Here is a 27,572-nt window from a genome sequence, read left to right as displayed (position 1 = left end):
CTGCTCCAGGGAAATAGAAAAACCCTCCAGCACTCAATTATTGAACCTCACTGGCAATCAATGTAGAGGAGCTTGAGTAAATCCGAACTCGAAATACTCTGCACAACCGGTTCGAAGGTTTTTGGATACCGGCTAATGATTTATTCTGAACCGCTATCAATTTCCAGCACATTAAACGATTCTAATCCGACCCGTTGCGGTTCCGGGCACGTTTCGTTTGTTTAATATGTATGGTCGAGCACCGTGTACAAAAAAATACTCCTTGTACGTGGGTTTGTTCTGGCACTTAAGGCTGCGACTTGTAGAATTTGCCACATATGTATGTTAGCAATATTTTCTATGCAATAGGCGCTATTAGAAGGAGATGGTCACTTCTGGGCCGAGTTCATGCATGTCAGATAAATTATTTTGCTTAAGGAAACAGTCCAGCATCCTTTCCGTTCCTCCCGAAGATTTCCTCTCAGGCTTTATACTTACCACACCGCCACCGACGGAATGCAGCAGCATCGACTTTCCTTCACGCAGCGACACCAGATCGAAGATGAGAATGTAGGCGACCAGATAGTTCATCACGATGGCAGCGGCGTCCTGGAATGTCATCTCATCCGGAATGTGATAGACGTACTTGGTCGGTACAGCGACCAGCTCGGACCAGGCCCTGAATTCCGGTAGGGCCACGACGCGATCCCCAACCTAGGTAGTCGAAGGAGAAACAGAACAGAAATAAACCCGATAAGAATATACACAAGTGAAACAACCGAATAAAAGAAGAAAACCAACAGAGCTTGGCGTTGAGCGATTTTTTGGTCGCAAGAAAAACTTCTATTCATTCTTGTTAGCGATTGATAATAGCCGCTTTGTGATGTGTGTGAAACTTATTAAGAAAAAAAGTATTCTAATGGGAGTTTTCTAATCAATCCAACTGTACCTCAATTTTTAACGACAAATGTCAAACATCTGGGTTTTTTTTAATGATTCACATGCTCGTAGGAAAGTAACATCCTACTGTGGCTCCCAGTGGCAAATAACACGGCTCATATCAAAAAGCTGATGCATTATTGATTGCTTTTAGCAACTTTGACCGGAATATCTCGCAAGTTTGCTTGTTTCTTTCATGGTAAAGAGTCACTGCTTGAAAAAATAAGAAGCATGCAAATACTCAAAGTAAATTTGTATTACACAAAAAACACAACATAATGCTTAACGACAAGTTACAAGATGGCTTGTGAGAGCCAATTTTGAAGACATTTTGTGAAATAAATCTTCTCAAGAAGTATGTTTGAGGTGCGTACCATTAAACTTAAAGTGTACCATTAAACTGAGTGTTCGAATTTTGATAGATGACCACTAACGCAAAATTTTCTCCAAACTTTTGTGCACCGATGTACGGTGATGGTGATATACGGCTAAACATATCCTGAATAAATCCATTCCTCCAAATTTTTGTTACAAATTGATTCGCCCAAAACTTTGGAAGCAGTGGACCAAATCCAATCTGATTAAAGGCATTACGAGTAGCCAGGTAGGATGAAAATGACAACACAGCTTCTTCCACTGGAAGATGCACTCTTTCTGTTGTCAAAAACGAACGTAAAAGTCTAGGACTACCATTCCGCAAGGCAGTGTACAACAAGAAAACAACACTCGTCGAATATCTAAACTTTCACAGCGTCTCAGGGTTGTTGATCTGAAGTTTTCCACCACTACACCCCCAAACGTGCCGGTGTGCCGAGTTCAGATTCAGGATGTTGATTATAATGATATTTCTACCACGATGATGTTTCGGTAAGGAGCGGAGCCAGAAGCAATGAACGCGGATACTGATGATGACGGAAACTCGAACTGAAAGGATGTGAGCATACTTTTTCCTTCCCGAACGTAAGAGAACGTGATCGCAATTCGTAATCAACTGATTCACTTTCGCCCTCTTCCTCTTCCTACCGACTTCTCGCCTCACGAGTTGAATAATGGCGTATGCTTCCGTCACCGTCCTCTTGTTTCCCAGTTGGAGTGTTGTTGGTCTATTTTTCACGTCCACGTAGCTGAACGGAACGGTAGTTGATTTAACGACCGGCACATGACAAATGCCGGCCAAAGAACCGAAGAAAGGATAATCATTGGTTTGGATTTCTGCTGCTCAGCAGCTACTGGAAGCACGTCTTGGACTTCAGACTTTTCCGATGCTGATCTTGGGTGGGTTTGAGGATGAAAAATGCCACCGGACAAGCTTTGGGGCTTCTAAGAATGTATTTTTGAGGTTCACTTCAAAAGGAAAATCCTTTCCACACACAACTCATATGCACAAAAAAAATGTGTTGCATTGAACAAGGGACGAAGCAATGAGAATAAAATCAAAAATAACCCGTCACTCTCTTTCTGCTTCTTCCTTTTCCTGCTACAATAATTGTCCATAATCTTAATAAAAAACATCATACAGGTTGATAGATTAACAGTCTTATTATATTATATGGCATCAATGAATGAATCAGAAGAACTTATTCTAATATTTAAGGGAAATACAGAATCTACAATACAATATACATTGACGTTTTCATATAATTTCATTTGATGTTCTTTTTTTTTTTTGAAGAGCGTTAATATGAAATTAGCAACATCTGTTGACCAGCCGTAGTTAAGCTTTAGCTCTAATTGAATTAAGAAAAAAACTTAAAAAGGCGTATATGTTCCCTTAACCAGATGAGCAGACTGTGGTAACAACAGAACCACAGGATGGAGACTAAGCACAACGAAACTTACCTTGAATCCTTCCACTTCCTCACCGACGGCTTCAACTTCACCGGCACATTCAAACCCGAGGATGGTTGGAGTTTTCGGTGGCGAATCGATAGCACCAAGTCGCACCATCAGATCCTGGAAGTTCAACCCGCTGAAAAATATGGAAAAATAAAGAAAGAACGAAGAGCGTTAAGTTATGTGATTATCGTAGACACGAAGGTGCCAGACTCGTATGTTAGAAATTGAGCGAAGAAATTGTGTTTGAATATGAAAATTAAAATTTGATCATGAATATTTATTTAAGGGAGAATCCATTCAAGTTTTAGCTATATATCTCGAGATAAACTTATCAGCTTTATTTTTTTGTTTGTAAAGAATTCTCCTTCTTTCCATGCCATTTACGTATAGCAAACAGTAAAAATAATTGTTCGAAGTAAAATCTAATCATTAAAACTTATCGATAGATAAAAAAATCTGACTCGTAGCTATTTTTACACCATAAAAATAACACCTGACATTATAGCTTGGTGGATTACTCGTGACATCAGTCGCTCTTGAATAATACAAGTTTCACGATGACAATGACCCTTTTCCCCCAGTAACCAGCCATATGAGGTTGGCTTCTCTCTTTGCACCTTTCTAACAGTCCTCACCGACATACACCATCTCTAGAGAGGCGTCTACATCTCGATCTCGTCCCCTTTCTCCAAAGATGTGAACCACGAACGAAGGACATGGAACAACAATTATTTCCCCCATAGCTGCGTCCGCATCACCTACATAAGGAACAGTTTTCCACTGAGACTCGAGTGGCTCGCGCCATATGTTTTCCAGACAAATTAGTGCTTTCTCTAGTTTTGGCCGCTAAATACGCTGCACTAGGGTCCCGTTTTCCAAGACGAATCGGCGTAACGTAAAGCCACTCGTAGGAATTAACGTCCTCGGAGGACAAACGTTGTGGTATTACTTCATTTAGCTAAATTTACAACGTTACACTCTCACCCTGCCTTAGGGCTTTTTCACATTTCTCTTTTCCAAAAAAAAATCTCATCAGTTCGATCGACGGCTGAAAGCCGTCACAGAACGTGTTGAACGAGGGTGAACGAACTTGTTTAGGGGAAAATGTGCTATGACAAGTGCCTCGGAGTACTCAAAGGGCGCACGATCAGTTTGAAAACACACACACATACATAAAGATAGCGCTGTAACCATCAGCTTCCCACACGTAGCCCTCCGCAGGGATTTTATCGTGGGTTTATCTAAATGGTGTTATATTTTCCAAATAACAGCTTAAACTGCTTGGGTTTCATATGAAGGGGTTTTCCGAGCGACCGTCTGTTTCCGATAAAAGCCATACACTTAGGACGCTGAATTACGAGCGCGTAATTACGTGTGATTAGTGGTCGGAGACGAATCAATTGCCACATGTTGATTGTTGTGCCGACAGGATCAGCAAAGTTTTATCTAAATGGATGGTTGCGGTAAGAAATAAACTATTTCGAAGATTATAATAAGTTTGACCTGAAGACTGTGGTTCAGAGATTATCCGAGAACCAATTTTAACCGGAAGATGGAGAGTATATTGAAGATGAAAATACCTTTGCACTAATGTGCATGAAACTAGAGACTACCTTCACTGAAGAGACAACTTGGAAAAATATAACCTAGCATAACCCCAGCATAACTCGCTTTTACATCAATCAGAAACATTGCTAAAGTGCTGCCTATTTTCTTAAACTTTCCTCAAATTGCACTAATTAATTTTCCGTTTCATTTCCATTAAGGACAAAGAGTGGTGGCTCTTGAAGGAGAACGATCGGGCAGTTGCTGTGGAAATATTGTTCCTGTATAGGGTGCCACGGGAAGACTTGGAGAATGAAATATGTCACCCAATTATCGCTTTCCCCGGAGTCAACTCTCCCCCTCGTACAATGAACCGTGACGAGAACACCAGCATCGGGTATTTCTGTCACGGGTAAGGATGGTTTTCTGGAGTACATCCACCAGCTTTCGTTTTTAGCTATTGTAATTCGAGTTTGCGAAGGGGAGCGTTGTACCGAGACCAATTAATAAAATTTCACTCTTAATTACGCGCTAATAATAGCCGAATAAGACATGGAAATTACATAAATCGTCCGCAAGGCCTGCGTTAAAGTGGTAGAGTAACAAGCAATTAGCAGTTGTAATTCTAATAAAAATGGCAAAACGTGATAATACGAAGAATACTCGCAATCTATAATAAAATTTCTACCAGGTAACATTGTATTCAATATTTGCAATCAATAGAAATGAGGTGGTACGGAAAATCAACAAATGATGATTTCTCTTTACCTCCTGAATAAAGCTGTACCCAGACATTGCTGTTTTACTCTTGTTACAACACAGAAGCGAGGAAAATGAAATTCAATTTCACTTGAAACGTTTCCAACAGACAGATTTTCCAAGCGCTATAGCAATCCGTGTTCATCCCTCCAAAGTAAGTATTCTTTTTTTGTTAACATTCTGTTTCGATCCTTCCTTCTGGTTTAACATTTGCCTCAAGCACAACCGCAATCGTACTTGACACGGACGACTGGAGTACCTCGATGCATCCGAAGCACAAACAATTCGCAGTCCATGGAGGAAGAATACAAGAAGTTATGAAAAAGTAAATTTACATTCCTTGCGGCAACAACAAATAAAAAACCCAATCGTGCCCACTGGAAAGGGTTCGTTTTTCCGTTTCAAATTCATTGAAACTAAGTTCCACTCCACCGGAGAACAACTCCATGATTGCGATTTAAATTTGCACATAATCGCATGCAGACATCCACATGCATATTAGAACCGGATAAAAAATCCCTTTGAAAATGTTTAGCAACGTTCAACAATTTCGAAAGGAAAATAGTTCGAACGATTCTACAACCTCAATTAATGTACTTAAATGAATTGACTCTATTTCCCCGCTCATTCCTGCCCCTGCGCATAGACACCGTTTTCTCGGGTGACAAGACCCCGGAAGATGTGATCTCTCAGGACACTCGATCCAACTGTCAACCACTTTTCCACACGATGTTTGTGACACAGTTCCAGGACATCAATGCTAGGTGAGGAAGAAGTCGAAGGATAGCTATACCCCTAATTGTCGATAGCGTGAGCCAGAATAGGAAGAAAGAAAAATAAATGCGAACAATGGGAACCTCAGGGCAAATTCCCATTCAGAATTTCAGGGAAGAAATGCCATTGTTGGTATACCTAACCTCTCATTGTTGGCAACCACCATTCCTTTATCACTAGCAAAGCTAGAGACGGAAATACCTCCCACAGGCGTGGAATTGGAGTAGAAGGGCTGTTTTCTCGCTTGTCTTATTAATTGTCCTTCTTTCACACTCCCTATCGAACCATTAGATTGAAGCCCCCAGCACCAGCTCCACTCCTCTTCCAGGATGGATGAAAAATTCGCTTCCGTTGGCAAATGGGATGTGGTGACATACCAACTGCTGAAACGGGCTGCCCCACCCTTAAGAAAAGGGCAGAATATAGCAGATCGACTATGTGTCTGCAAAAGGTCTCCTCACCAACGAGCAACAGAGTGAGAGCAATAAGACGTTTACATATTTCAATGAATTTTCACGGTGCAAACGAGTAGGACGAGTGGAAGGCATTACATTTACTTAAGGGATTAGATACGGACCACCACGGTAGAAAAGTCTTCTTTACGGAAGCGAAAAGGAAACGACCTTCCACTCTAGGGGGCCACCCTCGAAGGGCGGTAGAAGAAAAGTGAATTTTCTTTTCCATGCCACCCCTGCCATTCAAGAGAATGTTGTTAAAACAAGTCGCCGTGGGCTGTGAACGATAGAGAAAATGACAAAATTATGCATTCAACGGTTCTTAGTGTGTTAATGAAATTGTTGCGACGTTGCATACAATTAAACCGAACACGCGATGTGAAGGCAACAGTATGGGTTAGAAAAAGTGAGCTTAAATTCTTTAGAAACCTTAACGCAACTCAACACCAATGCATCAATGACAGGACTCATTCAGAAGGAAGCTAAAGTTATTTCCTTCAGACCGCCGATGGCGCATGCTGTGGCCTTACAGCCTGTAAGTTTACAGGGGTTGCCGATTCGAGCATGTTATCATCAAGTGATCGAAAGATGGAGAATAGACGGGAGTGAGAAATGCTATTACCGTCATTTACGCAAATTACGATGACAACCCACCGGGGACTGTCTGTTTGTCAAACATGGGGGCCATAATTGAGTATTTTGTTGAGCCAATCAGAGCATTGTAAGGTCTAATGTAAGCTTCGGCCAAGAAAAGCAAAAAGTGCCGTCAAACGATCCGTCAAGCTGTAAGCTGTGACGAGCCCCAATTAGTCTTTATAGATGAAAAAGCTTTGGCCATTCTGTGATAGTTATTATCATCATCAAATACTAAGCCAGTTCTATACAACAGCAAATGGCGACTTTCTTCGTTGCCTTATTTTCAACAAATTCCTCATGTTATCAAGAAATGAAGTTAAATGAATAAAAAAATACTCATTCTTGTTCATTATAGTGTCCTTTTTGTACATACATTTTCATAAGTTAATAGCATCCTTGTGTAGGTATACGCATATGATCAAAGTACTCTAGTATCGAAAAAAAGCATCATTCATAGCATCAATTTATTTAGAAACACGTAAAACTTATGGCATGAATAAAAGGAGACTTCATAATCGATTTCAATTCTCCATTTCGTTCCTAGGTTGGGATAGATGGATACAGGCCCAAGAAAACTAACTCATCTGTGGTAACGTTACGACCGTCTCACTGTTGAAAAGTGGAAAGCGCCAATGAAGTTATAACATTACATCCTTGGGGCAAAATTCCTTGCAGCCAATCGAAATTAATGGAAATTTCATACAACACAGTAGCATGCGATGTAACAACGGTGGAAATGGTATACTTTTGCAGGGAATGGAGCTGCATGCGGTAGCCGCAACAAGAAACACCGATTTTTATGACACAATTGGGAAAGTGATAAAAATAAACTCCGCACACATTCCAAGCGGGAGGGATTACTACGGGGCCAGCCCGGAAGTTACAGGTGGCCGTCGTTGTCCTCATTGTCTCGATAGCGAGAGAGCGAGCGAGTGGAAGCTACATTTTTCGCATCTTGCGGAAAACGGATTACACGATAACGAATTTCGGATGATAATAGAGCCTCACGCGATACAAAAACAAATGGGAGCGGGAGATCGTAAAATTTTGCGTCCCAGACAAGGAAAGCGGTTTGGTGTCATCGGCTGGAGAGGAGCGTCATAAAAAGTGTAATAAAATCGCATCCTAGGAGGTCTTCCGGTTGCCTTCGCCGTGATATGCGGAAGTGCGCACGCACACATTAGTTCGGTCATTATTCCAGAGCATAGGATGCCTGCTGCTTGGAATTGGAGGGACAAATTCCACTCCCCATTCAAAGCAGTATAGAGAGGCTTTGGAGTTAATGCACAATTTCCCGTCATGGATTGGATTGTGAAAGGGAAATATGCGGAACATTCGAAAAACCATTCATATCACGATGGAGGTTTGTTCCGGCAAGAGGAAGCTTGGAACGGATGAGTTGGAAGATGCGGGAGTTTTAATTAATTTTCTTTCGCCGATAAGAGCATGACAATGCCGTTAATTATCGTTAGAGAAGAATTTCCCCCAGGGAGGATTGTGAGATCAACGACCACTTTTTTCCGACGCGACAAGACGCTTCTTCAAATCGCTCTGAGATGGCTACAACTGCATAGCAACAATGAGACTTCATGAGACGAACAACAAAAAGGCTCGTTTACCAGGACATAGCTTGCGGCAGATGAAAAGGAGGACAGGTTGTGAGAGCTAAATCGAATGATTCCAGACAACAACAAAAAGCAAAACATCGCATTAGGTTATCGGTGTTACATTTATCCAACTTCTTGAATGACTTCTTTTCTGCTATAGGTAGTTTAAGGACAAATCTCTTCGATGGTGTAAAAACCATCGGATGCAAATTGTACTGCATCAAGGTGATTTAATTGTAATTAGCCAACCGATTATGCGATAAGTTTATTCGTCATGTTAATGAACTAATAGGCTATGATGAATAGTAACACATGATCAAACTGCAAACCAAAACTATTGAAGTTGAAATCATGCTGAATCTCACATTATTCAATGTTTCTTATAGAATTTCTTGCTTTCTGACTCTCTGAATCCCCCAAGCAACCGTCTGTTTTTTGTATTCTTGCAAACAACGCCTATATTCTCGAGTAGCTCAATTTCTTCTTGTCTCTGGTTGTATCAATCTATTGACACTCATAACCCCAAATAGATTGGATCCGTATAAAAAAGGGTTTCCCTAGGGAGAAATGTCTTGAGGCTCTAAGGACAGAGACCAATTCCTACGTCCGTGTCGCTATCGTTATCGAACAGTTCAGTTCTTTTTCGAGTACAGCTTACAACAAACACACACATCGGTTTCCATCGTAATAAGACATGACAAGACTAAGAACCTGAACCGAATAACAAAACTCCAAACAGTGTTACAAGATTTTCCCCTTTCGATCAACATGATGATGCCGAGATGTCCACTAGCACTCTGAGGAAAGAAAGTTTTCAATATTTGTTTTTATTCTGCCCCTGTTTGCCAAACGAAACGAAACGAATATTGCCAATTTTATTTCAACAAATATTATCGAAGGAGCAAAACCATTCCTAATAGTAGACACTCTTATCAAAATATTGCCAATCTGGTGTTGCCAACCTCGTAGTGATAAGGGGATCGCGGTGAAGCGGTTGGATGGAAAATCTAAAATGAAATTCTTCACGAGGAAAAGCTACCACCGTTTGTGCATTGATAGCAAAAATGACGACCATTGTGAATTTCATCCCCTCTGGAAATCTGCGAAGGAACAGAAAACACGGAACTAGCACAGCGAGAAGAACGCGCTTGCTGGCGTTAAGGCAAATTCTGCAGTTTATGAGAAATCCATCCGGTCCGTAGTTCTGCTGAACTGCTCATAGAGGGCCTTGAGTTGAGGGAGTACCTCAAGAAACCCCGTAACAATGGAAAACGAACACATCCATACTTTTCTGATCGAACCGATTCGAACAACATTTTCCGCTGACATATATTATTCGTTTGAACGACAGCACCGCCAGCCGGAGGAAAATAACTTTTCCACTGCTCCATCAACGTCAAATGGATTGTTAATCGAACTAGAGTAAAAAAAATGCACGTTCTCACAACAATCATCTTTAAAAGTTTGTGCGAAAAAGAGAAGATGTATAATTCTTTCACAAGTATCAGAGAAATCCTCTTAAAAGAAGCCGCCGCTTGGCAATGAACTTAAGAGATTCATAAGTAAAATCGAATCGTTGCAACTTGAACTGCAGCATCGCATAAAGTTACACCAAATAACGGGCACTTAACGGGCGAAAACGCCATGAGGACCCTGAATTGCACTACAGAAATTTGACGCTCGAATAATCAGTTTTGTAGAATACTTTTCGACGATTTCTACACGCCAATCCTAGAAGCCTTTGCACACAACGTCTAAGCGCCGTCCGGTGGATAAACAGAACAGGCTCTTGCATCGACTGGTTGAATATTGCTTTTATGCTTATAATATCATACCGAATATTCACATGAGATAGGAATGATTTTCGTGTGTTCGTTCATAACGTGTAAACAAGTCAGTTTGTCAATAAAATTATCCCACACACGGAACACCGAGACTGCTTGTTTCCAGGCGAGACTCAATCACTATTACAAAGTCTGGTCTTCGCTAACCGGGCTTCGTGACGGAATCAAACTGTATTTCGCTCTTGATTTTTCTTTTTTAGAAATCGTCGCATTCTATAGAACTTTGCAGACTAGGATTGGGGGCCGATTTTAATTCCCGGTAGACTAACGTTGATTGATCTTAGATACGACGTCAAAAGTAGTTGTATTGCTGTACACAGATTATCGTCTTCAATATTATAGTACTATACTAAATTTTTCCCTTGCACGTTTGATCATCCAAATTCATCTAATTCGCGCGAAAATTAATATCAACATAGATATGTGCTTGATTTTTCATAATAAAACACCCTATTTACTATTAATTTGTATATATAAAAACCATAATGAAATCCATACATGACCTGTGCTGCTATATTTTCGTAATATGAACTTTGTGGTTATGTATGCGCCTTTCACGGTCAAACTCTAGTAGCCCTCTAGTTGATTCATTGAAAATGGAAAATGAAACACCATAAAGTAAAACGACTTCAACCTCGGCGTGGTTGACCGACTAAAAGAGCCACAAAATCCCAGAGCAAGTAAAAGCCATAAGAAAGCCTTTTCAACGTCAAACGCCATTACCGGGTCGATGGTTCGTTACACGTCTAACGGATGCGCCTTTCTACCTATACTCCTGCTTTACGCTCGATTCATGCTGCACTGTATGTTTTATGCTCCACCACCGGTAAAACACACGGCTACCGATGAGTTTTCGCTACCGGTGGTTTTATGTCCTTTTTCACATTTTATATCCGCTTTCCCGTACTCCGCTACTCTTCCTCCGACGACGAACGGGTCTCATTAATTTTACCGACACCTCACAAACATTCACTGCTGGGAGCCATCATTTGGAAGGCTCGTTGACTGAATTATATCGTTTTTTTTGCTTTGTTTTGTTTACCAAGTTGCGGTGCACATCCATGAACCGTGTACACCCTTAAATGCGTATAGCGGTATAAATGTGGTCTCATCCCACTTTGGGATCGTCCGCGCACTAAAGTACTGCTAACAAATTCATTGCCAAACCAGCAAACAACGCGCAACTTCCTCGACGAGAACCTTAAAAGGGCACAGGAAGGATCTGGGAGGGATTAACGCACACAATCATCCAGCATAGTCTTCGTTGCAGGCGGTTGGAAATAGAAGAGGCGAAAAAACGCACATACACGGTTCAACCATCAACATCGTATGGGAGGTATTGTACCGTAGGCGCAAATAAAATTCCGGAAAATCGGGGATGGAGAAAATATTGACTTTTATTATCAGCAGGCATGGCGTGTCTGTCGTCTTTTGTCTGTCTCGCATACACTCGATCCATCAGTTTTCTCATCTGTGTATCTACTGGATATCGTCGTGGACTACGGGTCTATTTCAATTTCGTAGTCAGTTAGTTGTGCCTTAATTTGTACAAAAGTGTTTCCTTGTCTTACCCGCCGGAATTGAAATTACACTTTCGACCAATCCTTAATATCTTTAAATGATCAACTATCATATGAAATAGATCCCAACTAGCAAAAGAGAATACGAATCACCCAGGACGAATGTACTTTCCATTTAAATTCCCATTTGTAACGCAAACATTCTATTATGGAGGCGCCTACGACCACTGAACAAACAAAACTAAAATAAATCGTTCCTTGCTCTCGGCCAACTATATTCATAACACGCACCAGTGGCAAACCAGAGGGCAATGAACTTCCGACAACTGGCAGGGGGTTCCACAATTCTGACGGAGTGTGTAGGCAATTTTGACCTCGGTTCTAGACGTATCACATTTGACTTAGTATCACAACAAGGGCACGCTATTCCATCACCTGTATCCACGTGGACTTTGAAGGACCTTTCCATACAAGCTTAGAAATACCTTTGTCGCTTGATTCGTTTTCCCACCTCGGTGGTTATGTTGCGTGGAAATGGAAACCATCCAAAACATGCTACATACTATACCACAATGCTACAGAAAAATGAAATAAAAGTAGTGACGTTAAAGCCGCTTGAACGTCCTTAGCAGATATGTCGATTCGCGCTCGTTGAAATTTTCTTAAAAGTTTATTCATTACTATTGAAGTGAGTATTATACAAGAAATTCATATTCCTTATCGCACTCAATAGAAATTTGCTGTTTCCACAAACACAGCTGCATGTACAATGTACTCTTACATAGCTTTTACGCAACATTTCGTAAATATTGGCTATGAAATTTATGATCTAACGAATACCTTAGCAGTTAGTCAAAAGTGACGCATTGGAAACGTAAAAATACAATTTCATTCGAATATACCTTTTCAGTACAAATTCGATCCGCTTTGCGTAATTCTTTTTACAGTAGTAATATTATCAGCCCAAAAAAGCAAACCTAAAATCATAAAGGTCTGAATCGTGAACACAAGAAGATACTGCAGCAGCTTCTTCTCTTGCATACCCAACGGGGATCATGTTACGAGGATAACAGCATAATCCTTCATTCAAAGGTATTGCAGTGTTTCCTTCGATCCCTTGGTCGCAGGATGCCAATTCTACTTGTTGCTAGGCACTCGATACGAAGTCGTCGGCGATGCCGAGGCAGTGAGATATAAAATATCATCGCTTCTAAGGCGGATTCACATCAGCTATAGCAATCCTACGCAGTGGCATAACGACCGAAAAAGGATAAAGAGCAACATTGAGCAGGAAAGGAAGCTCCAAAAAGCAGAATAATAGAAAAAATGAGGTCACCAAATCTGTTCGAAAACTTTGCCTTCTGCCATGGATTTGTAGCGAAACCTACGGAAGAGGATTAGAAGTTGAGGATTAGTTTTTTTTCGGTTACGGGATGCCCTCGTTTTGCCTGAATTCGAGTGAACCCCTTGGTGGTGTGTCCTTTGTGTGTGAAGGAGAAAACAAAAAAAAAAAACAGGATCGCGTCCTGCTGCACAACCAGATATATATCATTCCTTCTCACGCTTATTTTGCTGTCGGCATTTCTTCTCCCCATCACGATCGCCTGATTACGCCGTGCCAGCAATATCTTATCTTGCATCGTCCGGTAACCGTAGGTGTCCGTGCGCGTTTTAGGGCATAAACAAACGGATTTACCCGACACCCCCATGTAAAGCCCATGAAAAGGACAGCCGACGTGCCAGAGGAAAAGCAGGACACAACACAAAATTCCACGCTCGTGTTTAGACTCAGGTGAGGCAGTCCCTAAAAACTACGCTTTTCAGCCATTTTTCTTAAGCTCGTTCGTGTCGCTTCGTATGTAGGATCAAGATTTGGGCACCCTCTTTAGTACCTGCAATCGCGGCTTTTGATATTAGGGATCGATGGCGGATGTAGCGAGTCGTTCTTGATCTTTTTTTGCCTTTAGCTTGTCCATAGCAGCGCGCGGTCGCCCTTCGACTATCAATCCAAATTAACGGAGTCTGTTGTATGCCGGGCGGGGTAGCTGATTATTTATCGATTATCAAACTCCTTTAGGTCCTTTGAGACAGATCTTTTCAATAGGTATTTTTTTGTTCTCAGAGAAATTCTTAGGAATATAAGCTACATAAATTATATACTTTAATAGGTAAACCCTCCGTTTCAAATTGTACCCTGAAAGAATACGATGGACTACGTATATCAACCAGGTTCAAAATTGATTTTGCTGTTGGATGATTGGATCTTGAGGTCTTTTTCGGGCACAAGTAACGTTTGTATATATAACTATTTGTCTTGACGGGATTTCAATCGCCCATAGTAAGCCGATGATAATTTGGAAGAGAATAAGATTCTCAAAACTTGCTTTCTTTCTTCCATTCTGCATTCAAAGTTAGAAGATGCAGGGATATAGCACGACATGATAATAGAGCAAAGGTCGATTCCCACACTAATTCTCTTCCCCCAAGCATCTCTTAATGCTTGATTGGCCTTTGCCAACTTTGCCTGGAGGAACGACCCGCACCTCCTTGGGAAGCCTTCTTCTGGCGCAAATTGAATGAAGCACGAAAATTATATTTCCGCCGTGCAGATACCGATTCCGAGGCTTCCAAAAACACGCTTTAAAACGAGAATTGGTGATTTCAAAGCTGGGCACATTCAAAGGCAAGGATGCTTTTTCTCTTTCTATGTGTAAAAACGCGTACTACACGGATTTAAGTAAATATGTAAACGAAAGTGATGCATTTATGCCTTGCGGGCGAGGATACTTGCTCCAAAATAGGGGGTACTTGAAGAACACCGTGGGGTATTTCAAAGCCTTCTTCCTCCTTCACTTCATTACACGTCGACGGGGTTCCGTATCGCATACATCGCACCCGGGGAAATCGCCACCAGCGGATACATAATCTTGAGATTTATTGACACAACGAAATGGAAAGCAAATGGCGCGAAGGAGAGCTGGATGTGCTTTGCTTTTCCTTATGCCTCCCCAGGTCTGTTGAGGACGCGCAACAAGAGAGACCTTAACCTCGACCACCGGAGTTCGTCCGCTGGTTTGTTTGATCCGCGGTCCAACCCAACGACCAGAGGCAAGAGAGGTAATGCACACAACAATGAGCCGCCTTTGGCAGACGACAGTAAGCTGAGACATATGCCGACGACGGTCATGCACAGGAGCCATGTGGCGTGTTATTATTGCCACCCGCGGGATCAGCGGCGGCTGACGGAAGGAAATGAAAGAAAGAAATCAATTTAATTCAATTATTGCCTTCCCTGTCGGTTGTGGTTGTACGACTAAAGCAAAGGGCGATCCGCTTCTCGAGACTATCGCACCAATATTGAACCAGAAAGAGGAGACCATTGTCCCTCGGCGGGGTTGCATCGATCCTATGGTGCCAGTGATGTCGAGCTAAGAGATCCGGCGGAAGCGGAATGATGCTTTGCCTCCACTATCCCTGGAACTTCTGGTCGCGACCAGTGATGTCCCTCTGGAATTGCAATAGAGTTCGGAAATTGGAGAAGCAGCATTCCATAGTACCGAGCTGAGAGATCTCGCCCTTTGTCCTTCTAGCACTTTACAAGACCTTCACAATTCGACCGCTTCCTGCGACTGAGATTGGTTCTTTTTCCATCACGTATTCGTTGTATTCGAATCTTCTGCCTTCAGCGTCCGGTTATCTTATCAGTGCCTGGGGGGATCGTTATAGTTTCGGGAGGTCTTTGCTGTATTTGACGTTGGTGCTTCCGGTCTTCGCGCCCGACATCCGTCTAATTTGAGCGATGAAAGATTTCCGCATTGTACCCCACCGATTTGGTGCGCCTCAATTATTCTTGTGCCCATTTCCTGCCTAGTCTCGAGGGAGATTTTTGCTAAGTTCGTTAAATTCGGTCCTGCTATCAATATGATACCGGAAAATGTCGATATACCAAAAGGCATCGAAACAACGCTTTAGTACTCCAGAAGGAGAACGAAGATGGATACGGCAGAAAACCACTTGTAGGATTGTTAATGTTAATGACTGGGACGGCGATAGTGTAATCTTTCCAGTTTCAAGGAGTTGTAGATAAAACTCGTATGTATAAGTTAACAAACTAACGAAACATCATGAGTCTTCTGATTGATGGTTTGCATATTACTTAAATCAATGTGCAATATGTTTAGTTTTATGATTGGCAAGATATATCTCTACGTACAAAATAGGTATAATGACGAGGTACATACTTTTCAGGTGTCCGTTTCGTACGGGGCAATTATGGTGAACTGACGTGAAAACGGCTTCGGTGGATAGATAGACAAAATTTCAATCCACCATAGAAAGCACCATGGAAAAGAATTGAAGCCGTGAGTCACTGGGAAAAAAACTTTTACCATATCCTTTTTTATTTCCATGCAACTGATGACAAGCTGCTACTATAATAGTTTGGGGAAAACTGTGTGTCTAAGCGACAAAGTCTGTAGAAAGTTTTCGAATGGAAATCTAATCCGAGAAAAAAAGTTTCATCTATTGTTCCACCATCAAGCCCGGCAAAAGGACGAAAAAGATTCATAGCTTTCAAGAACTGACAACAAACGGGCCAGCATTCGGGACAGGGCTTGTCTTAATCCGTCTGGACAGGTTACTGGACAAGATGTCCATCGAGGGATTTGGAAGATACAAAGACATACAACACGTACTACAATGCAGTTTCGCACCATCGCCGGTATTGCACGCTTTCTGCGTCACGTTCCAAAGGCCAATGGTCAATGTTACAGACCGATGTTCGGATATGATCCAAACACCACCAGATAAATCAAAATATGTCAATCGGACATTAGCTTTCGAAGACTTATTCGATAAAGTTGCTGTACACAAAATATAGTAGGGCAAGTTCGCTGTGTGTAGCAATACGATAATCTTTGCAAATGCTTCCCAACTCTTTACTTCCAGCAATTTATTCGTGACAGATGACTTGTCTGTGTCACACACAGTTACTATCCCTAGTACTTCACGAAGAAGCCTAATAACATTACATTGGGATATACACCACGTCAGTTTAGGCCGACTGTTTTATAATCACAGTCATTATTAAATTTAGAATAAATTAATACACTTCCATGCCCGGTCGTTTCAGAAATTGATCACAAACTTTGAGATTTTTTATCATCTCTTCCAAACAAATCTTCCAGAAATGAGTGGAAACATTTCATTAGCATAAATGAAGCGCCTAAGTGCTCGATTTGTCTTACAATATCTCTTGCAGCACACTAGTTGTGGTCGAGAGGAACCGGACAGACTAATCGACTCACAAATAAATTGCGCTGATTGATTGCATAATTTAGTGAGTCCCAATTTCCCCCCTTGTGACTTGCCAATTATCTGATCTTCGGTGGACTAATGATGGTCCAATTTCGTTATCACCGTCGAAGGACTTTACAGCCCACAAACGTCTCTGAGAGCTCGACTCGACGGGGTCAGTTCGACCGTCAATTATAAAGCATTATGCCAGAAATGTAATGCAGAGTGGTGGGACAGTAAATCTACATTTATTTTCTGAAGCGTTAATAAGCCCGCGTTGTGGGCAGTTTTTGGCGAATCTGACTAAAAGAAGATCAGTACTAGACACAACTATGTTTAGTATTACAGCATTGCGTTTTATAGAGAAATAACGGAGTAAAAGGGGGTATAAGAAAGAGGGAGTAAGGACTCTGTTATTTTTACAGAAATTGGATCACTGAAAACGGCTGCCATGAGTTTCTAGACAGAAAATATTTACGGGAATCTATCGCGAAACACTGCTTTAATGAAAAATATGGCGAAAAGATGAAACACGCGCAAACAAACAGTCCCAAATGGGAATCCAAATCTACCAGCAGAATATGGTAATTGACGGGATGGTGTACGCGAAACGTACAATCATCCATTATTCATGTAGACCGCATTCTGATGCCTTTCTACGGACGAAGACTCTGGGATTTTTCTCACTCTTTCTCTCTCTGGTCTGTGTGTCGGGTGCATCGCTCCGGTGCGCCGGAAAGAAGGACGTTTCGTCTGCTCGTTCATATCCCGAGGCGTCCGGCATAGTGCACCATTTATTAGCCATCCGTTCATCTGGGGCCGGTGAGAAACTGGAAAACTGGTCCCAAAACTGCCCCACTCCCTTATTCGGTCTGCCGGCGGTGGAAAACTCATCACCAAGCACGGCTCGCAGGGAATTCACGGTTCACGGTGTGTGTTTGCAGAAATTGAAAATCGAAAAATATAAAACAACACACAAGCAAATACCAACGCAATTGTTTCCCGTCCAGACGCAAGAGTAGTAGAAATAAAAACGGTACAGTAGCGGTATGGCGAAGCGTGAAAAATGTTATGCTGCTCTTCGCCTTTCCCATACTGACGCGAGAAAGTTGAGTAAGTGAAGAGCAGGATGGGGTGGAACGCAACCACAATCAGCCAAATGTTCATTTTCCTTTCCTACTTCATCATTCCTCCCACAGTTCGAAGGAGCATTTCGTGACTTTTCTCTAGAGACGCCGTTTGTCGGTGGAAAGTGAAAACTAACGATACCGTAAGGTGGGTGAGGGCTAGCGCAGGCCAGCGTGGGTTCGATGGTTATTAGTATCGAAAATTTCTCCATCAACCACAGCTACCCATTGCCAACCATTTCTCTTGTCTGATCCACTATGGACCCGGTTGAAGTGGGGTTTTCGTCATCGCCCCATGACACCTGAAAGCCTTGTGCACTCTCTGCCGTTTGTCAGGCTCGATGCGTAACATCGCTTCGTTAACGAGGAAAAATAGCCAAAAAACGATTGCAGAGGAGAAAAAAATTGGTAGATGGCAATGTATCGCAAAAGTGCATAAAAATCTTCAGTAGTTTCTTTTACAACGAAAGATATAAGAAATTAAAAAAATTTCTCAAAATTCTCCAGAGCATTATGGAACAGTTCATATTTATTGGAGCAAAAAACTGATTCATTTGTTGTTCAACAAAATAAATTACATAATTTATTATTCTTAAAATGTTTGATACACATAGTACATCCCTGATGTGGATCGTTGTACTAAAGGACAAAGATATAAGCAATCATGCGTGGCGTCTGGGTGCATCATTTTCACTTCCCGACGTAAATGATACGGAACAATACAAAACCGATCTTTTCTCTTTCAAGACACGCAAGAAACTACGCTACACCACCATATCCCTATGTGCAAGATGCGTTTAGACACGCTTGTCGCGTTCAATTTGACGGCAATAGCTGTTCTTTCGGGAAAACCAACCTAATTCGGCGCCCCAAAAATGAACGTGTATCTTGCTGGATTTTTTCCTTAGATTATCCTTCGTTCCGAGAGTCGATAAAACACAGCTTCCGGAACCGAATCCGCAACAAAACGGAAGCAAAATAGAAGGTTCAGCCCAGTCAAAAAAGGAAACAACGTCCAAACGACACGTTCGCGTTCCAACCGAGACAAATAAATTGTTCTACATCATTGATGGCGACGTATGTACCCGCCTCCTACCTTAAGGGTAATGGATTTTCCATGCGGTCTCTATCCGCACGTGCAAACATAACAATAAACTGTGAACTTTTGCTTTTCGGGGGGTATGGACATTTTCCTCGACTTCCTCGGCGCAATCGAAATTCACCACAGAAATGGGGGTCGCTCTCGAAGCTATCAGATTCAGACCCAGACGGGATGGCCTTGAACCTGACCCAATGGCTTTTTCGAGCGTCGGGCCCAGCCATAAACTCATTTCCGACCGTTCGGTCTCGACACCCGGACCCAACTAGTATCGCGCTGTGTCTGGTCGAGAATCGAATAATTTTCCAAAATTTCATCCCTTTGAGAGTTGCCCTGCTGCCGAGGGCTCGTCACGAGTTGGAAAGAAGGGTGCCGTTCTGCTAGCTGCTCTCAGACGATTTGTACGAGGTGTCTCTCTTCCCGGGAGATCGATATAATTATATTACCACACGCGTATACCAAGCTAGACGGACTACAGCAGGACTGGAAGTCGGGAAACTCCACTGGCTGGTTCTAACGTCGTCCAATGGCTATTTGGTTTTTATGAGGTTTTCCCACCTCCAAGTGCTATTTTCTGCCTATGAAGCAAGGATTTTCCGGTGGGTGTAGAAAGAGTAACCCATACCCGCGCACGCAACACAATCCTCGATTAACCTTGGCTAACCGAATTTTATTATGCCTGGAAGGCAGAACGAAAGTCGAACAGAGTCAGTAAAACCGTTAGTGTTTTTTTCCTCACTCAGTTTGTCCCTTCCTAAAGCGATATCGAAGGAAGCAGCATAATGAATGCGAACAAAAAACCTTTCTGGGAAGGAACACAGAAAATAATTTAAAACTTTGCTTTGCAAAAAGAATCCCCGTGGATATTTGAAATGATTTATAACCATTATAATTTCTTGGATGCCTAAATTCGTCCAAGGGGTTAATCATACTTTGCGATCCGATTTCGCAAGCCATCAAGGATTTTTTTCAAATAACCAACATTTAACGTTTCGCAACGAGATAATACGTTTAAGAAAAATGTAATACAAAGAAATATACGCATAAAGAAATTGGCTTCCAATTGATAACCCATTAGTAGGAATCGTAGCAAGAGATTGAGTCACGCATATTGGCCGTCTTATGCCAACTCATCATACTAATCAAGCCGCTTGCGTTATCACAAATGCGTTGCAATACTTATGCGGGAATAAAAATTGCGCTTCACCGTACTTCCGGCGGGTTTGCAGATTACAGTGCGCTTGCCAATTAGCATGATCAGGCTAGCGCCCTCATTAAAAAACACGTACAACATTTAAATTCATGTTGATACCAAACTAATGAATTGACCACCCGCACTAATTGGAAAAGTGCTGTAGAAAATATACAACCGGAAGCCATTTCCATCAAACATAAAATGAAATTACCAGTGGTAGGACGAAAATGTGAAATATGAACTTGAGCAACACATATCTATGCAAAAGAAGAAAACACAAATCCATTTTAGATAATATTTAACGTAGCTCACCATCATATCATTATGATTATTTATTGTCATCCTGACCAGATCAACACTATCACCACGGTCGGGATATTTTATGTGCGTAACGTGGCATACAACAGAATCACTCCGCAGTGTTTGCGCGAGTGAAAGATATATAATGGAAAGAAGTGTCGATTCCTAACTCGATACGCTTCCGCCCGGCTAATGGTTGGTTCCGCCGTAAACCGATCCGTTAATGATTTTCACGCCATCCAACGATGCGCAAAAGGAACTCGAATGCGACAAGATCCTCAGACGGGTACCAGGATGACTTTCAGACCACCTTTTTCTTCACTCCCTTCATATAGACCATTACACCCCAAAAGCAATGATGGCCAAAGAAGGGAGAAAAAATTTGACTAATAATAAATTTGTGGCCATTCAATAAGCCATTCCCGGGTGTTCTAGGGTCGCCCGGCAGAAAACTGAAACCATCCGCCTGTGGTTCGAGCTGTACTTTATCATCAATTGTGTCATTGGTAATTAATCAAAGCGTGCCCACATAAGGCAGCATCTATCCAGATCCATTTAGGGATACTTTCCTATACCCAACCGGGTCCTACAGGATGAGATATGCAGTGTGCGGTATGGGTATGGATTGCATTCGAGAATTAATTGTCTGTTGCTTCTACATGACATTGCCACCATGTGATAAAGCTCACGATGACGATGATCATCATGGTGCTCTGTTGCGCTGTGTGCGTTCTATTGTAACATGTTTAAGGATAGGCAAGAGCCGATCCGGCACATACGTCGTTTCTAGGGAGATAATTCTAGATATGATGGAATAAAGAAAATAAATAAACAAAACCAGCAAATAAGGAGCGTGTTTTAGCAAACACACTTAAGTAAAACAATGAAAAGGCGAATGCCACGAATATAGAGTAAGACAAAATTGTATAGCAAAAGGGAATGTTTTAACATAAGATCAAATGATGTCACATTAAATGGTTTCAAAATGCGTTGAGCCAATCGGTGAGTTACAATTCCTAGGAACGTGACTGTGCTTCTTATCGGAATAAGAAACGTGAATCATTACAGCTTACACAACAAATTAGTAATGACTGTGTGACGAATCTAGCTGATTGTTGCTTCTCTGCTTATCGCTTGCGAAACGGTAACTGAATGGATCATGCCCGATGGTGGCCCTTCTAGGCGAAATTGATTTCGATGCTAAAATAACGCAACCCGTTCCCGTCGAACATAAACAATCAACGAACAAAGCCTGTAAAGGTCTAGGTTGCTGGATTGATACAGAGAGCGATATCTCGCGAAACTCAGAGACAGTCACAAGTCACAACTCGGAGAAGGGCCTCAACACACAAAGCATCAGACCTGGTGGCGGAGGAGAGAAGGATTCCTTTAATCTTCCGCTGCACATCTTCCATTGTTGATGGTAATCCAATCTGGCTTCGCTGTGGGAATTATCCGGAGATAATTGATTGATTTGATTCAATTACATCGTCAACGGCAGCCGAGAGGGGCTTAGTCGATGAGTTGAAGGCTTAATCCTACGGTACAAGGAATTTTATGGTGATGGCGTGCGGTGGATAGTCGCAGCAGACACTAATCTCCGTCGAGCGTCAACCCAAGACAGCAGCAGTTATGTAAAAAAGTACTGCCTACGAACGTGCTACCTACCTGTCAGCTACATCTTGTCTGACGGGTGTTGATTATAGATGCGATCGAAAGGGCGATCAGACCTCTTAACGCAGACGAAGTTGTGGAAAAGTAATGTTGTGATTATTTAGAATCAATAAAAACTTGTAAGATTTATCAGACCGGACATCACCATTCAAACAAGTTAACCAAAATTAGCTCAAAATTGTCCATAACCAACAAAGATCATCACATTCCATAGCTTCTAAACATGGAACAACACTGCGCATTCCTATCATTCCATCGATAGAATCGAATGAGCGCACATACCACCACCATCGTCCGAACACCCGCTGCGCATTTCCTATGAGAGCGTTATCTGCATCTGCGTGGAATATTAAAAACCACCTCGTGTCCCTGACTGCAAAACCCTCCCCGGGGCTACGTGCACTGGTGCACTCGAATAAGGCAACAGAGTGCTAGGGAAGTGTACTGCCGGATGGTCTAAATGCGTCACCTCGCGGTACACACTTTGGCTATAATATCTCAATTACACAACAGGGTCTCCTCCCTGACCATCACTGTCAGTGATTTATTATTAAGTCTACCATAAATTCCGCAAGCTTACTCTCAAGTGTTACGGGCGCTCGAACGCTGTATGCTGTACACTTAGGCGACGATTCACCGCATCAACAGCAAGTGTTGCCGCAGTCGTGCCAATCCCCGTCAAACACAAAGGTGCAACAATGCTTTGAGACGGGAGAAGCATTCCTTCCTGGGATATTGCGTTACTAATAGCGCCACCAGCGGCGTCGTTTTAATCGCCATGCGATGGAGAGGGCAAGTGCAGATAGCTGCATCGAATAGACTGCTCGATGAATAAAAGCTCGATGTTTCACGTTCAATCTGTGTCATATCAATGATTCACCATCGAACGCTCCATCACAACCCATTCACACCTTCCCAAAGCTGGTTCGGAAGGGTAGGAAAATGAAAACGTTGAAAGTACGCTAACCGACAAATGAATTATTTGATTTTTCGACACATAAAACTGTGGCAAAAGGATTCAATTTTCTATAACCAGATGATACGAGTGCGCGTATGTGCATTTAAAACCGATGCGTTTTAAATTTCATTAATACCCTATCAATACATTTGATTTGTCCAAGCAGAACACCATCATTCCCGTGAGGAATCACATCGTTTCGTGGCCGGGAAAATGCGTAAGCTCTCTGATTCTCTCATTCACCGTGGCACGCTTCTACGGGTCCATTTTTAGAAAAAAATCCATTTTTTACTTTTGCCTTCAACCTATAGAAATGAACAATAAATCTTCATTCGAAATTTGACCAACATACGAATGAAGTTTCCGAGGTGCGAGGATTGGCAATAAATCATCGAGGAAAACGTGTAAAGTCAAAGAAAAAGTGTACTAAACGTAAACGACTCACCATCCATTTGGGATGGTCCAACACGGATAAGGTCACGGGTCTTTAGATATTAAGTGAACAAAACGGGCACCCCAAGAAGAGCACCCATGGCGTACTTTACTGTCGGTTACGTTAATGACACGTTGCTGAGGCAAAAAAAAATGTGCAAACACTTTCCTCTTTTCGCACAATATGCAGGTGAGCAATTTTCGCTTCGAAACCTGTAATAAATCCTCCTTTGAAAGAGAAATCAATTTTAGCGTCAAGTGAGACATAACTTTGGGGAAAAAAAATATAAAATACAGCCCATGCAGAAACCTCTTATTGCAATTTGGTATGAAATCAAATTATTAACCATCGTAGGTTTGGGCAAGAATTTTAAATGCAGAATTCATGTAAGCCGAAGAGGTTACAGAATCAAATTCTTTTTGCAACTCATTTTTTGAGGAATGATGCGCTGAAATCTGTTTAGTACATCATTTTCTATTTTTTTATCTTCCGATTTTGAATGAGGGTTCCGAGGGAAATTCATCACCACGTTGGTTGAAGATATTTTTTCAGTCCCTTACTAGAACCTTTCTTCTAAGGGTTTCAAAAATCACTTCTCGAAGCGTAATTCCCCGCGTTCTTTGGTTTCGTTCCATCTGTCAATGTTTTTCTACGTTGAATAAGAGTGAACTCCAAAATCCACCTACTCATTCCTGACAGTCAGCCACGCTCTGACAAGCGCGGCACTGATCTGTCACTTCAAAAACCATCTCCCATTCTCTCGAAGTACCGTTTCGAGCTGTCACTAAAGCGTGATCCATGATGCAAGGTTATCATTACGCGCGCTTTGACCAACTGCAGTCGACCTAAAATGTCCACCAATCAGCCAGCCTGCTGCAATGTACTCAGAAATGCAAGCACCGCAGGCAGTTATGCCTCTTTTGACGTGTCGAGACGTCTTCCCTTTACAAGAACCAAACCATTGAGGCTCGTGCGAAATATCACTTCACTTGTCAACGTGTAATCGTGAGGAACGCCAATAAATAAATCATTTGATATCGCAGCCGGCAGATTGGTTTACATCGATTCTGACGAGTGCATGAAACGGACACAAAAGCGTTAATTTGATAATGGTGTAGATTATTTATTGCCAACGTTGGTGGTAATCCAATATCAAGCGTAGTATCACTTAATGCGCATTGCTGGTAAATCAAAACATTACAAAAAACAGAGATCGCCTGAGAAAATTGATGTTGATTCCAGTTCACATGACAAGAAACAAACTACAACATAAAGCAAGTCTAGCAATTTTTTGAACATCTCGAGAAGAAAAGAAAAGAGGACCGTTGAAACGATAATCAGAACAGGAGGTTCTGGTTTCTCAACATGAAACACTCAAAGGAATCCTCAAAGGTGCACACGCACACAACAACCACCAGAATGAAATTCAGGATGGGTAATGTAAGTGCCCAATCTGAGAACAGAAACCTCCATTCGAATCCGACAAGGAGTTCAAGAGCGGGAGAACTTAACCAAAATTCACATGTGCAATGCACGTGTTGCAACCGCCAAGGGCGATTGTGGTGCTGGCTACGGCGTTCACTTCTGCCCGTTTCAACAAAAGAGTACACACATATCGAAGCTCGAAAAGCGACAGCATTTTCGTTTGCCTCCTGCTCTCTTGTCTTCATTTTCGTTTCTGCAGCATCGTGCATCTTGCCTGATTCCCTGAGAACCCCAGCCCATCATTTGCCGCGGATGCGCAACTTGTTTTAACCGCCAACATCCTGTTACGGGAATCCGGTTGCCTGGAATCCTTTCCAATAAAAGCCAAACCTCAATCAGCTCAAACGCTACCGGCGCACTGTAGCATACACATACAAGCAAACTTTCTTGAAAACGGTTCCCTTCCAGCGACGCGAACATGAATCATAAATGTTGCACATAAAAAGAAGTCTCATAAACCAGGCGCATTGCTAGTAGCGCTTGCTCCTCACGTTGCCCTCTAACATTCTCAGTTAAGAAGCTCTATAGTGGCATCGGCTGACATATGCTCAACCATTTCAAGAGAGCAAAACGGAGCGAAATAAAGGATGATGGAAAAGAAACGACACACATGTTGGCGGCTTTTTGTAGTAAAAAAAAAACTTTTTTTGGCTAACCACTACGACACATCAAGCAATGCCCGAACCCAAATGAACGTTCACAGGTCACTCGAGGCGGAACTGCTCCTTATGTGATAAAAACATGATTTACGATTATGGATCGTTCGTTTCCGGTGACAACTTTCCAAGAACATCAATTCTTGACGGGCCGATAGCTCTATCAACCCATTCCAAGCTAATATTGGAAGTATTTGGGGGCCAAACCGTAGCTATGTTTAAGAGTAAAAGGGTTTAACAAAAATTCAACAAACAAATATGAAAGAACATATGCTTGATATTTCGAACATTAGACGACTTTAGAGACATCTACATTGATGTTGTGCATCTCCCAAAAAAGAATATAATTTTACACCATTTAACCACAAAATCGCCTCACTGCGCATTCAGATCACAAGATCAAACTCAACCAGATCATCATCAACGGCAACTGGCCGATCGCCCAGAGAATTCCCTTTCACTCGCAAAGCTTGGGACGACACACAAAATCAACTTCACGCTTCAACGATGTGGATAGATGGCAGATAAGGTAACCAATTTAGAGCGTGGCGCGTCGTAACTCAATAAGATGCGCGCCGAGAAACGCGAAGGAAATAAGGAAGAAACCATTGTGCATCATTCGTTTTCCTGGACTGTAATTTTTGGGGCGAATGAAATAAGCATGGAACTAAAATCAACGTTTTAATAAAGACAAATTCTCGTTGAGTATCGCCGAGTTCTATATCCTTAATTTAACATTAAGCATCGGTTTGATCTACCAGTCTGCCGTAGACGGTCGTGAAGACTTCTCTCTACTACTGTCTCCCAGGAAAAAAAATGGTAGATTCTGAAGATAACCGAGCCGAGTCCTTAATTAATGGTCCCGCTGTTTGCGGACTTCCTACACAAACCCAAAAGCTCGGTTCCCGCGATTGGTGAATTACTTACCATGCCTTGACGCGGATCAGCACCTCGCCGACCTGAGGCGACGGTTCGGGTTTTTTCAGGATCTTCACGTTCTTGAAACCTCCGAAACCGGTCAGCACGACGGCGCGCATCTCCTTCGGTGGATCCTCCTTCTTCTCCTCGACCTTGGCCTTCTCGTCCGGGGTCGCACCTCCATTGCTGGTCGTCTGCTCCTCGCCATCAGTTGCCGCCTTCGCATCACCATGGCCGTTCTCGGCCGGCGTGACCACGGCCGGTTCGCTCGTGGGCGATGGCGTCTTGGTTTCGGCGGTCTGTGCAACGGTTGGTGCTTCTGTGGTTTCAGTCATCTTTGCTAGTTGTGCGCTTGTGTGCTCGGTTTGCTCCAGATGCTGTCGGAGTTTTTTCTGGAAGATACAAAAAGGCGAAAGCATTTAGCTTTATTCGTTAGGACTCAGCGAATTGAATTATGTTAGAAACACTTTTTATATTAAGCTCATATGATTTTTTTTGCACTAGTTTGACTCACATAAGACTCCTATCCTATGTAATT

General features: G+C 42.2%; 1 protein-coding gene across 1 annotated transcript in view; it reads right to left on the bottom strand.

Moving 5' to 3' along the window:
• Nucleotides 1–27,369, bottom strand: part of LOC128727365 (synaptic vesicle membrane protein VAT-1 homolog-like) — a 33,203-nt gene extending 5,834 nt beyond the window's left edge. The window contains exons 1-3 of the mRNA XM_053821269.1: nt 27,044–27,369; nt 2,758–2,887; nt 478–693 (exon numbers count right to left, since the gene is read on the bottom strand). Coding sequence (XP_053677244.1) covers nt 478–693; nt 2,758–2,887; nt 27,044–27,369 — 672 coding nt within the window. The remainder of the gene's footprint in view (nt 1–477; nt 694–2,757; nt 2,888–27,043) is intronic.
• Between the last annotated feature and the right edge of the window lie 203 nt (nt 27,370–27,572).

This window comes from Anopheles nili, chromosome 3, assembly GCF_943737925.1.
Source record: "Anopheles nili chromosome 3, idAnoNiliSN_F5_01, whole genome shotgun sequence".
NCBI classification, from domain to species: Eukaryota; Metazoa; Arthropoda; class Insecta; order Diptera; family Culicidae; genus Anopheles; species Anopheles nili.
This window is presented reverse-complemented; position numbering and strand designations above follow the sequence as displayed.